At 37.7% G+C, this 12,619-nt stretch overlaps 4 protein-coding genes across 4 annotated transcripts in view; 2 read left to right on the plus strand and 2 right to left on the minus strand.

Annotated features, from left to right (window-relative positions):
* Positions 1–4,304, minus strand: part of LOC104965135 (mucin-5AC-like) — a 32,949-nt gene extending 28,645 nt beyond the window's left edge. Inside the window, exons 1-12 of the mRNA XM_010794094.1 lie at positions 4,205–4,304; positions 3,670–3,708; positions 3,317–3,578; positions 3,101–3,215; positions 2,809–2,899; positions 2,622–2,728; positions 2,186–2,396; positions 1,973–2,098; positions 1,278–1,395; positions 1,060–1,198; positions 849–953; positions 649–718 (exon numbers count right to left, since the gene is read on the minus strand). Coding sequence (XP_010792396.1) covers positions 649–718; positions 849–953; positions 1,060–1,198; positions 1,278–1,395; positions 1,973–2,098; positions 2,186–2,396; positions 2,622–2,728; positions 2,809–2,899; positions 3,101–3,215; positions 3,317–3,578; positions 3,670–3,708; positions 4,205–4,292 — 1,471 coding nt within the window. The 5' untranslated portion in view covers positions 4,293–4,304. The remainder of the gene's footprint in view (positions 1–648; positions 719–848; positions 954–1,059; positions 1,199–1,277; positions 1,396–1,972; positions 2,099–2,185; positions 2,397–2,621; positions 2,729–2,808; positions 2,900–3,100; positions 3,216–3,316; positions 3,579–3,669; positions 3,709–4,204) is intronic.
* A 1,642-nt stretch (positions 4,305–5,946) lies between these two features.
* On the minus strand, positions 5,947–6,616 carry LOC104965138 (mucin-5B-like). Its single transcript, XM_010794096.1, has 2 exons — positions 6,412–6,616; positions 5,947–6,284 (listed from the first exon to the last, which is right to left on the minus strand). The coding sequence occupies exons 1-2, from the start codon at positions 6,564–6,566 to the stop codon at positions 6,074–6,076; spliced, it is 366 nt and encodes a 121-aa protein (XP_010792398.1). The 5' UTR covers positions 6,567–6,616; the 3' UTR covers positions 5,947–6,073.
* Positions 6,617–7,299: 683 nt separating this feature from the next.
* LOC104965496 (integumentary mucin A.1-like) lies at positions 7,300–8,453 on the plus strand. Its single transcript, XM_010794449.1, has 2 exons — positions 7,300–8,383; positions 8,449–8,453. The coding sequence occupies exons 1-2, from the start codon at positions 7,444–7,446 to the stop codon at positions 8,451–8,453; spliced, it is 945 nt and encodes a 314-aa protein (XP_010792751.1). The 5' UTR covers positions 7,300–7,443.
* A 36-nt stretch (positions 8,454–8,489) lies between these two features.
* Positions 8,490–12,619, plus strand: part of muc5fl (mucin 5f-like) — a 4,279-nt gene continuing 149 nt past the window's right edge. The window contains exons 1-16 of the mRNA XM_010794450.1: positions 8,490–8,649; positions 8,740–8,914; positions 9,006–9,253; positions 9,431–9,614; positions 9,703–9,913; positions 10,023–10,198; positions 10,394–10,463; positions 10,655–10,755; positions 10,836–10,867; positions 10,960–11,137; positions 11,254–11,358; positions 11,447–11,487; positions 11,661–11,783; positions 11,912–12,010; positions 12,177–12,305; positions 12,403–12,477. Of these exons, the coding sequence (XP_010792752.1) occupies positions 8,533–8,649; positions 8,740–8,914; positions 9,006–9,253; positions 9,431–9,614; positions 9,703–9,913; positions 10,023–10,198; positions 10,394–10,463; positions 10,655–10,755; positions 10,836–10,867; positions 10,960–11,137; positions 11,254–11,358; positions 11,447–11,487; positions 11,661–11,783; positions 11,912–12,010; positions 12,177–12,305; positions 12,403–12,477 (2,064 nt within the window). The 5' untranslated portion in view covers positions 8,490–8,532. The remainder of the gene's footprint in view (positions 8,650–8,739; positions 8,915–9,005; positions 9,254–9,430; positions 9,615–9,702; positions 9,914–10,022; positions 10,199–10,393; positions 10,464–10,654; positions 10,756–10,835; positions 10,868–10,959; positions 11,138–11,253; positions 11,359–11,446; positions 11,488–11,660; positions 11,784–11,911; positions 12,011–12,176; positions 12,306–12,402; positions 12,478–12,619) is intronic.

Below are 12,619 nucleotides of genomic sequence, written 5' to 3' on the forward strand. Positions count from 1 at the left end.
ATTGTAAAGAAATTGCTGAACAGGAGTTTTTAATGTTATTTAATAAATACGTCAGTTAAACCCAGTAAGCTAACACTACACAAAATATAGCAATACAGTTACGTTAGACACCTAGGCCTACCTCGAGTCAGTTCGGCCATCCAGTAAGTCCATAGTAAGTCAATATAATGAGATAACTAAGTCAATATAATGAGATAGTAAGTCAATATAATGATAACTAAGTCAATATAATGAGATAGTAAGTCAATATAATGAGATAACTAAGTCATTATAATGACTTACAGGATTTTTTTTTTTTTTTCCTGTGGCACAAACTGGCTTCCATAAGAATCAGCACTTTAGCAACAGGAAGTGAAATAGAGGGATATGACGCAAGGCTAGAATGGGTGATCTGTTTAGTATTTTGAGCAAAACATTTCAAAACTCTTCAAAACACTTCATAATTTATATATTTTTATATATCTGAGACCTATGCTATAGCCTAAAAACAGTATGATACGTGACCTTTAAGTTGGATCAATTTAAACTTAAAATGAATGCTTTCAAGTAACCTAGTACAGTTTTGTTAAATTTGTTGTCATAATGCATTTATTAAAGTCAACATTTCATTTATTTCCGCACATGACTTACTAGAAAATAACAACTCACCCATGAAAAGAGGCAACGGAGTTCTCATTGTGTTATATATAACATGTCCGTTAGCTTGCACTAAAATCTTCTGCAGTGGGAAACAAATACAATATTTCAAAAACTTCTGGGTAAATATAAACTTTTTCAACAGATAAGAAATGGAGAAGATCATACACATATGTTTTTCTTTATTAAGAGAAAACCATAACACACTGTACCATGTTTTGAGGGAGGTTTAGGGTGACTGCTCCCAGGCAAGTTGATTTTTTTGATATTTCACATTTGGCAAGGTCACCAAGGACACTGAAAGTCCCATTAGCTTCCTGAAGTCAAGAAGATACAAATGCACATGGTTACAATTGGTTTGCTTATTTACAAAGATTGCGATCTTTTTTAAAGGATGATAATATTTAAATATGAATGCCTCACCTTGGAGAGGACATAAGAGCAGTCTCCATGGAAAGTATACATTTTATCATCATAGGTGGAGATGTGGGAGCCCCCCAGTATGGAGCAGATACCTGGACAGTCCATATCCATACATTTCCACTGACCCTGGGTACAGGTGCTGCAAACAGAGTTCACTAAATCAAATAAATCAGCTTGAATACACATTTTTTGAAAATGATATTCAAGTCAACCATTACCATTTTTGACATGCCCTTGAGTATGATTCTCCTGGTTTGTATGACTTGCCATCGTGTGTGCAGGAGCATTTGTCAAAAGCAACACACCCACTTTGTGTTATGTCATCAAAGACAGTCCCTTAAGAAAAACATAATGACATCATTAGTCAGGTCTGTGAAGTAAACTGCAAACACAATTTAGAATTTGTACACAATATTTCATTTAATCTGTAACACATTTTTTTGTTTTTTACAATGGATATTTTCTTAATACACTCTCTGATGCAACAACTGTATACTCAGTTAAACCCAAATAAAGGCAGATTTCATGGTAAAAAAAACGAACTAAAAACGATTAAAAAGCAATACAAGTTTACAAATGTTTCTGAATCAACATAAACTGCGTTGAATCCACCTAATTTAGATGTCTTTGTCCATGGCCTGACAACTTTCACCATTTATTTTAATGGCAATGCACATGTAAAGCCAAACTAGGGACAAGAGTTGAAAATTGACTAACCACAAACATCAGACATTAAATCGGATTATACCTTTGCACAATTTAACAGCATGAATTATTAATTCTGCACACAATTAGCAAAAGTCAAGAGCCAAAAAAAGGTATATACAAATAATGAAAAGATCACTTGTGTAAAATGAGTAAACCCTTTAACATTTCAGTTTTTCCCCCTAAGTTTGTGGAAACGAAAACTTACCAGATGGACAGAAGCATCCGTCTAGGCAGTGATCCTCACACACTTCGCTTCTCTGGGGGTTGCTGCAGGTGTCAGTACAAGGACTACCACATTCTTGATACTCCATGTTAAAAGGGCAGGTTTTTGCTATTCAAAAAAATGTTATTTAGAAACAGTGATTTTGAAATAATGACATACAACAAATCATCTAAATGTTCTGATTGCTGTTCTTACCACACATTTGTGCAGTCTTCCATTTGTGTGGTTTCCCGCCTGCATGAGCGCACTGACGGGAGTACTCTGATATGGTCGAACACAAGCATGTGGTACTGCTGTTACATCTGCAAATGTCCTTCACACACGCTCCGATGAAAGAGTCCTTATCCATCAGGTTATTACAGCTGAGGAATGCAGGGCCTGACAGCAAGTTCGAGCAGAGGTCGGTCTGGAGGTCAAAGTATATGTTGTATTTAAATTGTACCTACATTTCATTTAATAATAATAATATTAATAATAATAATAACAGGAAAAAGAAGAAGAAGAAGAAGAAAAAGAAGAATAAGAAGAAATGCAGCATATTTAAACAAAGGTAAATTAAAAAAGACAGTAGATGATATAAGTGAAAGGTCATTTGAGTTGTTTGAGAATTCTTTTAAGCAAATTGACATACTTGATTTTCACAGGTCTGTTTGTCTTGAGGGGAGATTTTTTCACAGTCTTCGGTAGGACCATTGGCTTTCCAGGTCTCCTCAAAATAATCAAGGCTTACAGTCTTCCCTGCCGGAACAAGAGGTTTTATATGAGCAAATGTAAAGATTTTGTGCAGATTGGTTTGCGCTTTACTATTTAGTATTTACCTTCTTTAAAGAACTCATCATAAACCTGGACTCCGTTGTAGTCACCGCACAGGCCACAGGTCTGGTTCTTGAATTTAGCATCCAGCTCAACCTAGAAAACAGATTAAAATGATTTTATTTTATCATTATGCACATTTTCAGAAATAACTTGGATTCATTCTTTATGTCTATTGAATCAATTCTAAAAAGTGAATGCTTTCATTTGATTCTTTTCCTTAGTTATCAAAATATATTTCAAAAGCAATATGAGTTATAATTTGTGCAATAGAAAGCACATGATAAATGCACTTACCCAGAGTGCGTCTTCTTCATTCCACATGATGACCACGCCCAACTTTGCCTCGATTTTGACATAGGAGACAGTCCTTTCGGCTGTAATGCCATACCGGCTGAATGGTAAAGTGAAACTAAAGGGGGACAAAAATAAATCATCAGTTAGATGACATCAATCGTCACTGCAACCCGTATATCAGCTGGTAATGGAAAGTAGTTTTGACAACAGACTCACAGTTCATTATTGACTTTGATGGAGGTCTTGTCTAATTCCACATCAGCCCCGTCCAGTCTCATGGTGACCCTCTTTATGATGGGGACCCCATTGATCTCCTGCCGTTGGAACTGAATGTTAAAATTTTCGTAGGTTCCCTTACACTGGGACGCAAGGATGTAGTTGCAAGGTGAGGGAAGCTGGAAGAAATCTCCATCGAACGTCTTGAAATGATAGTTGCCCCATGTACTGCAGATCTTTTCATTGTGAGCTGGTCTCAATTCTAGTTTATGGAGACAAATAACATTTTAGTGGAAACTGAAAATTATGTTTGTTTTGTTATCTCTCATCTTCAAACAAAAAAGACAAATCACCTTTAACTACTGGCATTTGGTGCATGGTCTGAACTATGACTGAAAAAAAAGACACATGATCAATATTGTCAGAAAAAGACGCTGTTGATATTTGTATTATACAGTATGCACATTAAAAAAATCAACATTTTTTCAGAATAACAGAAAGAAAACATCCAAAAAAACACATCTAGTTGTTAATTTCACTACTCTTTGTTCATTTGCATCAGCAGTTTTTTTTAAGTATAAAAAAATCCCTCATTTACATATTTTAACACCATATCGACTATTGAATAAACAAACATTTTAAACTAAAGGATAAAGAGTAACACTAAATATATAAAGATAGACTTATTAATGCAGGTAATCAGCTGGTGATGTTTAATGCTGATTTGTAATAATATGCTGTTATTAAATTATACAATATGCTCCAACAGCTGTTACCCCAATCCCAATTCTTCCCAGGATAGGGTCCTTTTTACTTTAAATAAAGCACAAGGCATTAAGGTTAGATTTGATATACGCTGCTCTCTCTGTGTGAGTTGAGATTACATACCGGTGCTGGCGGCAGGTGGTAAAAGGCAGAGAGTGAGCCATGGTATCACCAATTCGAGTAGCATCTCGGCTGCTCTCATGATCCTCATCTTGCTCCTGACCGGGATGGCTGAACCAACTGATCCTACTCGAAAGAATATCATGTAATATAGTTCATTGGGTGTTTGCAGTTAAGGAGGGGTCTAATAGACATTTTGGGTGTCAGCCATTGTGGTCATTTTCACCAGTAAGATCACACCCATGAAGAGCTTATCACAACATTTCATCTTCATGTGCCTCCGTCATAGTAGTGAATCAGTCACTCTCAGTCTGCATAGTTTTTTGTTGAATTTTGATCTTTGGTAAATTTACCAATCTTATTATGTAAGAACTATAAGTAAGAACTATATTGTATCAACTGACATAATACTATAGTTGTCCTGTTACCTCTTAGACTAATTAAGTTTACTTTTCTCACTTGTCCATGGCATTTTAAGAAGTGGGTTGTGCCTCCCAATCTGTTAAGTACATGTTAACATTCACTTCCTTCAACAATGATCAAACATTGTGCAACTATTTAGAGACCTTTAAAATGAGTACCGACAGTATAGTATCTACCTTTTCTAACAGCTGATGTAGCCCATCTCTGAGTTGTACAAGAAGAAACTGAAACTACACACATTTACAGATGTGTGGGTAAGTAATGACAAGTTATAAAATAAGTAAGTGTTTTGTTTTCAAACCCCTATTCCTATTAATTTACCATGGATCTAGAAATGTTTAATACAAACAACTTTTTTTTATTGATGAAAAGATATATACTTTTAGTCCCACAAAAAAGAAAATAGCTCAGTTGATGGAGCTCAAAACGCTGAATGCATTTCTTTTGCACAGTGTGTAAATGACAAAGACACAGTACTACAAAGATTTTCCCATTGAAAGCAACATTTATTTTCTGACATCCCTTACACTAAATATTGTGCATTATATTATATCAGGCTTTCAATGTAGAGCCATGGCTTCAATCAATGCTGTTGATGGAAATCCCAAAACGCCGCTAGCATTTACTGTTCATAAAATAATTAAATGTTTGGGTTTTTCTCCGATAAAAAAAACAGCATTTAAAAGGTTTAAATTCTGAAGTTAAATTAATTGTATTATTTGAATAACATTTTGGAGCCGTTTAATCATATGTTCTATTACCCCCTTTTGAAAATGCAGAGTTTTGTAATGTTCCCTCCTTCCTGCTTCAATAGAAGAATGGACATTTAGAATGAAATGTTCAAATCGTTTTTACTTGTTCGTTACATCAATATCAGATAGAGATGGTAGAACAAAACATGTTAACAAAACATTCCCTCAAGGTAGATAGTGTTCTTGCGTGTTGTAACAGTGCTTTCTTATTTGTCCATGCATACAGAGACTCTGTCATGCAAACAGAAAGCCTTACTCTGACACAAAGCAAACAGAAACGCTTGCCCTGATGCACAACAAACAGAAACTTGTCAAAACAGTAAACCATAGCTGAACCTTTTAACCATTCATGGTGAACTGGGGACTAGACAGCAAAATGGTCTCTCTATATCTTCAATTCTTTTTCAGAGGTTCTCTGTCGATACAGGCTCCTTCAGATTATCTGTATGTGTTATTAACTAAAACTAAATACAGTCAGTATTCTTAGGTCTGTAGGTAATTGTTTGTAATCAATAAAAACTTGACGCAAACAAGACAACAATGAGACAAAAATCGAGTTGCATACTTTTATTAGATTAAATGATAAATATTCTCTCTACAAAGGCAATTGCTTTGAAAGAAATGCAATGATTGTTAAGACAGTATGGGAAAAGAGACTTTTACAGTATATCCATTAATGTGACGACTGACGTTTCTTTCACACCAGTGTGGAGCTTCGCCTCCTGCGAGCAGGTAGTGCAGCCGCTGAGGTGCAATCTGTGTGTCCGCAGCCACACTCTTCCACATGGATGTACGTGTAGGGAACCACATCTCCATTCAAGCAGTGCAGGTCAATGCTGCGATTGCTGGAGCGGGTCTCCCTACAGCAGGAGCAAGAATGCTGCATAGCTGCTGCTGCTTTAGAGTACCTAAAGATAGCAAAGACAGGTTGATTAAAACCTACATAAACCATGTCTAAACTTTTTTAATAGTCCAAAACCTAATGGATTTGTCACTGTTTAGAGGAAAGATAAATATTAGTAATATCATCCTTACTTGGTGAAAGTGTTGCACGTTCCTTCACAATATGGTATTTCTACCTCATTGTATGACTGACAGCCCTTGTGCATAACAAATGTCTTTGTGGAAACAGTCTTGCAGCCCTTCTCCCTCTCCAAACCTTTTAGAAACAGACACACAATTATAACCATTTTCCTTAGAGGACCACAGAGTGAAATATGTTTTCAAACGTCATACTGTACCTGATCATTATCAGTATTTATTTATTTATTTTCAGAATGTTAACCCTTTAAATAACAGTTTACTTACATAATGCTCGTTACAGTATGTTTTATCAAATGTGTATCTGTCGAAACATGCTATTAAGATCCGTATAATAAATGCTAAGTCAATGACAAACAACATCATTGAAGAATTTTAGTTTTTAGAACAAAAATCCAGGGTCATTTTGTGGAGAAAACTAGAAAATTAATAAATGTATTTGATATGGCTTCATATGGTGTAAATATAGTTACAATTTCAGTTCTGAAGTCAGGGCTCTAGATTAAAGCCGTGATATAATAATGCATGGTTTTATGCTATAGTGGCTGTGGGATCAAACATTCAGATTTTCCTTAAGGGTCGGGCTGTAGGTTTGTTATATATATATATATAATATATATAATTGTATGCAGTATTGAACAACTTCTAATTCAAACATTTCATTTTGAAGGCATCTACTTTGCCTCAGGGGCGACTGTGGCTGTGAGGGAGTGCGGTCGTCTTTCAACCAGAAGGTTGTGGGTTCGATCCCAGCCCATGCAGTCAACATGTCGATGATCGACATGTTGACTGCATGGGCTGGGATCGAACCCACAACCTTCTGGTTGAAAGACGACCGCACTCCCTCACAGCCACAGTCGCCCCTGAGGCAAAGTNCACCAACCACAGAATCTACAACCCCACCCCCTGAGCCCACTACAACAACTGCAACACCAACCACAACCACAGAATCTACAACCCCAACCCCTGAACCCACTACAACAACTGCAACACCAACCACAACCACAGCATCGACAACCCCACCCAATGAACCCACTACAACACCTGAAACACCAACCACAGAATCTACAACCCCACCCCCTGAACCCACTACAACAACTGCAACACCAAACACCAACCACAGAATCTACAACCCCACCCCCTGAACCCACTACAACAACTGCAACACCAACCACAACCACAGAATTGACAACCCCACCCCCTGAACCCGCTACAACACCTGAAACACCAACCACAGAATCTACAACCCCAGCCCCTGAACCCACTACAACACCTGAAACACCAACCACAACCACAGAATCTACAACCCCAACCCCTGAACCCACTACAACAACTGAAACACCAACCACAACCACAGAATCTACAACCCCACCCCCTGAGCCCACTACAACAACTGCAACACCAACCACCACCACAGCATCTACACCACCTGAACCAACTACAACACCTGAAACACCAACCACAGAATCTACAACCCCACCCCCTGAACCCACTACAACAACTGAAACACCAACCACAACCACAGAATCTACAACCCCACTTCCTGAACCCACTACAACAACTGAAACACCAACCACAACCACAGAATTGACAACCCCACCCCCTGAACCCACTACAACAACTGCAACACCAACCACCACCACAGCATCTACAACCCCACCCCCTGAACCCACTACAACAACTGGAACACCTGCAACAACCACAGCATCTACAGCCCCACCAACAGCTGAAACACCAACCCCAACCATACCAACTAATCCTACCACTACAACAACTGGAACATCAACTACAACCACAGCATCTACAGCCCCACCAACTGAACCTACGACTAAAGCTGAAACACCAACCACAACACCGGTAATACCTGAAGTTGGCCCCACTTTATCAACATCAATGCCTTCAACTGAAAAAGTTATTGCAACTACAGAATGTTTCTGTATATGGAATGGAAATCATTATAGGCCAGGTAAGAAAAAAGTACAACTATACTTTCTTTGAGTTCTCAAATGGTTATTGTAATCGTTTCCACAGTTTAATCAATCCTTATCTTTATTCCCAATTTTAGGGGAGGTCATACCAGTCATCGAACACATCGGATCCGATGCATGTCAAACAATGATTTGTTCGGATATTTGTGAGATTCAAAAGGAGACTGTACTTTGCTCAACCACAACCATGCCTACAACGACACCCACGACTTCTATACCTACCTGCCCTGAATGGGATGTAGCAGTAAGAATCTTAATGTATCTTGCACGTTAAAATCTATACTTGCATTTATTGCACAATACTGATTTCAATAATTTTTCCTCCTTCCATCAGCAAAATGAGACGTTCTTATTATGTAACTGCACTATGGCTAAATGCATTGAGAACAACACCATTGAAATCGTTCCATATGAATGTCCACCCGTTGAGATGATCACTTGTGCCAACGGAAAAAACCCTGTTCTTGTGGATGATGAATACAAATGCTGCAAGCTTTACGTTTGTGACTGTAAGCCATTCTGTAGTTAAATGATTAATATAATAACTGGTTTCTTTTCTGTTTAAAATGATTTCAACTTTTGAACTGTATTTCTTTTCAGGTGTATGTGAAGGCTGGGGAGATCCTCATTACATCACATTTGATGGATTATTCTACAGTTATCAAGGAAACTGTACTTACGTTTTGATGGAAGAGATTTCCCCAAAACATAAGTTGAACATTTATATTGACAATGTCTATTGTGATCCCACTGAAGATGTTTCTTGTCCGCGATCAATAATTATATCATTCCAATCCGAAGTTTTCACACTCATTAATCATAACCTTCTTGGAGCAGCGCAGCTGGAGGTAAAACAATATATATAGATAAATGCATATTTGTTTTTTTGTTCTTAAAGGCCAACCAGAAATACTTACGTAGATGACTGTAAAATAGGTGCAATGGCATTGATGAATGCTTAGTCACAACTTATAGATAATTTTAATTTTGATACTGTATAGTTGATTCCCTTTTTCTCCTTGTAGGCGCATAAAAATGGGATACTTCTGAAACTACCTTATGCCCAACAAGGTGTTAAGATCCTGGATACTGGCATCAACTTGGTTCTGGAAATCCCTCGACTTAAAGTGGTCATTACATTTGGAATAACTGGCTTTAGTGTCACCCTTCCATATATTAACTTTGGCAGCAACACACAGGGGCATTGTGGTAAGAACATACTTCTCTTCAGTGCACATAACAATCATTTATTTGTTTGCAAACTGTAATATTAAGTGTTTTGCCACTCTACCATCAGGCACATGCAATAACAACCAGGCTGATGACTGCAAGTTGCCTGGAGGTCAGCTGGTCGAAGATTGTGCAATGATGGCCGACTTTTGGCCTGCAAAACACATTGAACAACCTGACTGCCAAATACCATCTGTACCACCCACCAATAAACCTAGACCTCCACCAATTGTAACTCCCTGCAAGCCAGACTCCATATGTCACCTTCTTAAGAGCAGGTACACATTTTCCAATCTAAATTGGAAAGTTCACATTCATCAGCATACATTTCACATACTGTATTTAAAACACCATTGTGAGGTTTTGGTGTTTGTTTTACTTTCACAGAGTCTTTGAAGCGTGCCATCCAGTTGTCTCTCCTGACAATTTCTACCAAGGTTGTGTTTTTGACAGCTGTCATGTTTCCAACCCAGCAGTGGAGTGCACAAGTCTGCAGACTTATGCTGCTGCCTGTGCGCAGGCTGGGGTTTGCCTGTACTGGAGAAACCACACCACTTTGTGTGGTAGGCAACTCCTCATTGTTTTTACTGTACATTCGGAGATCAGAGGAATCAAGGAAGGAAGCGCCTTCTTAATTGTGTTGCATCCAGCACAATTTGAACAGGCTGTTGTGCATTTTATTATACTGCTAGGGGTGTTGCGATGCACTGCTATTGATGCTTTTTATTTATGTATTTATTATGTTTTTTCACTCACAGAAAGTGACTGCCCTTCAAGCAAAGTTTACAAGCCATGTGGTCCTGCAGAACAGCCAACCTGTGAAGACAAGTAAGTTTAATCAAAAAGTTAATTTTACAGCACATTAGATTTCCTGAGATGAAGATCATAATGGATGGTAGCAATAGCTATTTGGTTGTGAACAACACAGTTGCAACATACAGTGTATTAAATGTACTATGTTTTAGAGATCCAAAAGAAATAGAGCAAACTAAATGTTCTATCTTAATTTAATATTACAGTTCTAATGAACCAAGAATGAACTACACTACTGAGGGCTGCTTTTGTCCTGATGGAATGAAACTATTTAACAAGGAGTCTGGCATATGTGTTGATAAGTGCGGTAAGTGTATTGTATATTCTGAAATATTTTCGTTGGGAAGAGTCTATCGTATTAATCATTAAGTGACCATTTTCCAACAGGATGTCTTGATCCTGAGGGAAATCCTCGTGAGGTGAGTCTTGTATTCATTTTAATTTGAAATCCCAAACAAAGTTATTTACTTGCGAAAGACAATTAACTCATAACTTTGTTTCATTCTTCTAGTTCAATGAGCAGTTTGAGTACAAATGCCAAAGCTGCATCTGTGGCGAGTCCACCAAGACTGTCTCTTGCAAGCCTAAAGAGTGCCCAACTGCACCGGTTACAAGCTGCATGGGTCCCGGGTTTGTCCTTGTCAACACAACTAATCCATCAGACCCCTGCTGTTCTGCCTTTGTTTGTGGTAAGTCATATAGCATCAATGCATGTTTGTCCTCCAGAGTTTGGAAAATGATACATATTGATAAGTATATTCATGGCTATTAACTATTTTCTTTCACCGTTTTATCTTCTCCACAGAATGTCACAGCAACACTTGCCCACCTACAAACATGAACTGTCCTGTAGGATATATTCCAGAAGTCAGTGTTCCTGAGGGAAAATGCTGTACAGAACGTATATGTGGTGAGATCATTATTTTGTAATAGTTTTAATGTAAAATAAAAGCTAAAGATGAATGTGATACGATTTAACTTGTCTTACTCTTTTCTAGAACCAAAAAGAGTATGTGTCCACAAAAACACTGAATACCAGGTAAATAAGAAATGCAAATATGTAATTATTGTACATACTGTCTATATACGTATATTTATATATAAATAATGATTTGTTAATATACTGTATAACTTCTGACATTATAATTTCTGCTGAACATGTTCTGTATGGCTAAAACACAAGTATGAATAAATGTCTTCTTTATTTGCTAGCCTGGCTCTTTAGTTCCTGTAGAACCATGCCAGGATTGTCTCTGTACCAATGTGGTGGAACAAGAGTCTAAACTACTCAAGATAACATGTGAATTGCAGAAATGTAAAACAGACTGTGGCATGGTAAGTGAAATTACACCTATTTTACAAATACACACAATACATTTTATACATGTAGTTTGTCTCACTTTGTTTTCTGTAAGAGTGAACTGGACTGTACTTCTGCAACTTAAATTCACCCTTTCCCTTAGGGATATGAATATCTGGAACCTGATTCAGATCAGTGCTGTGGAAAATGTGTGCAGACCCACTGTGTTGTCAGTCTAAACGAAACTAAACAGCTCTTGAAGGTATATTGGATCATCTCTTCTGGCTACTACCTCATATCATAATGTTTAAAAAGTACCTTGTTTTTTATATCTGTCCGTAATCCGGCTTCGTCGTGTGTGTGTGTGTGTGTGTGTGTGTGTGTGTGCGCGTGTGCGTGTTTGTGTGTACATCCTTCTCTCTTCTCAGCCAGGAGATACCTGGTCACCACCTGAGAATAAGTGTCAGCATTACACCTGTGTTGAGGTTGGTGATACTTTAACGACGTTCAATTCCCATATTGTGTGCCCACCATTTCAACAGAGCAACTGCCTACCTGTAAGTATCATTTATCAATTTTAACTGATGACACCGAATTGTCTGTGTATCTGAGACCATATGTTAAAACAAATAATGTCAATTTATTTCTCTGCAGGGCACAGTTCAGACTTCAGCAGATGGCTGTTGTAAAATTTGTGAGTGTGACATTTTCTTTAGTCTTGGACAGAAAGTAAATGGACTGTACTTATATAGCGCTTTATCCAGTCTTTAAGACCCCTCAAAGCGCTTTACATACTACATGTCATTCACCCATTCACACCCATTCATACAGAGCAGTGTACCTTACTCTAGGACCTAACATTCACACACAT

Source organism: Notothenia coriiceps, unplaced genomic scaffold (genome assembly GCF_000735185.1).
Source record: "Notothenia coriiceps isolate Sejong01 unplaced genomic scaffold, NC01 NC01_scaffold00037244, whole genome shotgun sequence".
Lineage (NCBI taxonomy): Eukaryota > Metazoa > Chordata > Actinopteri > Perciformes > Nototheniidae > Notothenia > Notothenia coriiceps.

Excerpts from the sequence above, each read along its gene's own strand:
- LOC104965138 (XM_010794096.1), bottom strand. The coding sequence starts at position 6,566 with ATGGTTATAATTGTGTGTCTGTTTCTAAAAGGTTTGGAGAGGGAGAAG. Across the intron at positions 6,285-6,411 it reads ACGTGCAACACTTTCACCAA|GTACTCTAAAGCAGCAGCAG; the intron begins GTAAGGATGATA and ends TGCTATCTTTAG.
- LOC104965496 (XM_010794449.1), top strand. The coding sequence starts at position 7,444 with ATGAACCCACTACAACACCTGAAACACCAACCACAGAATCTACAACCC.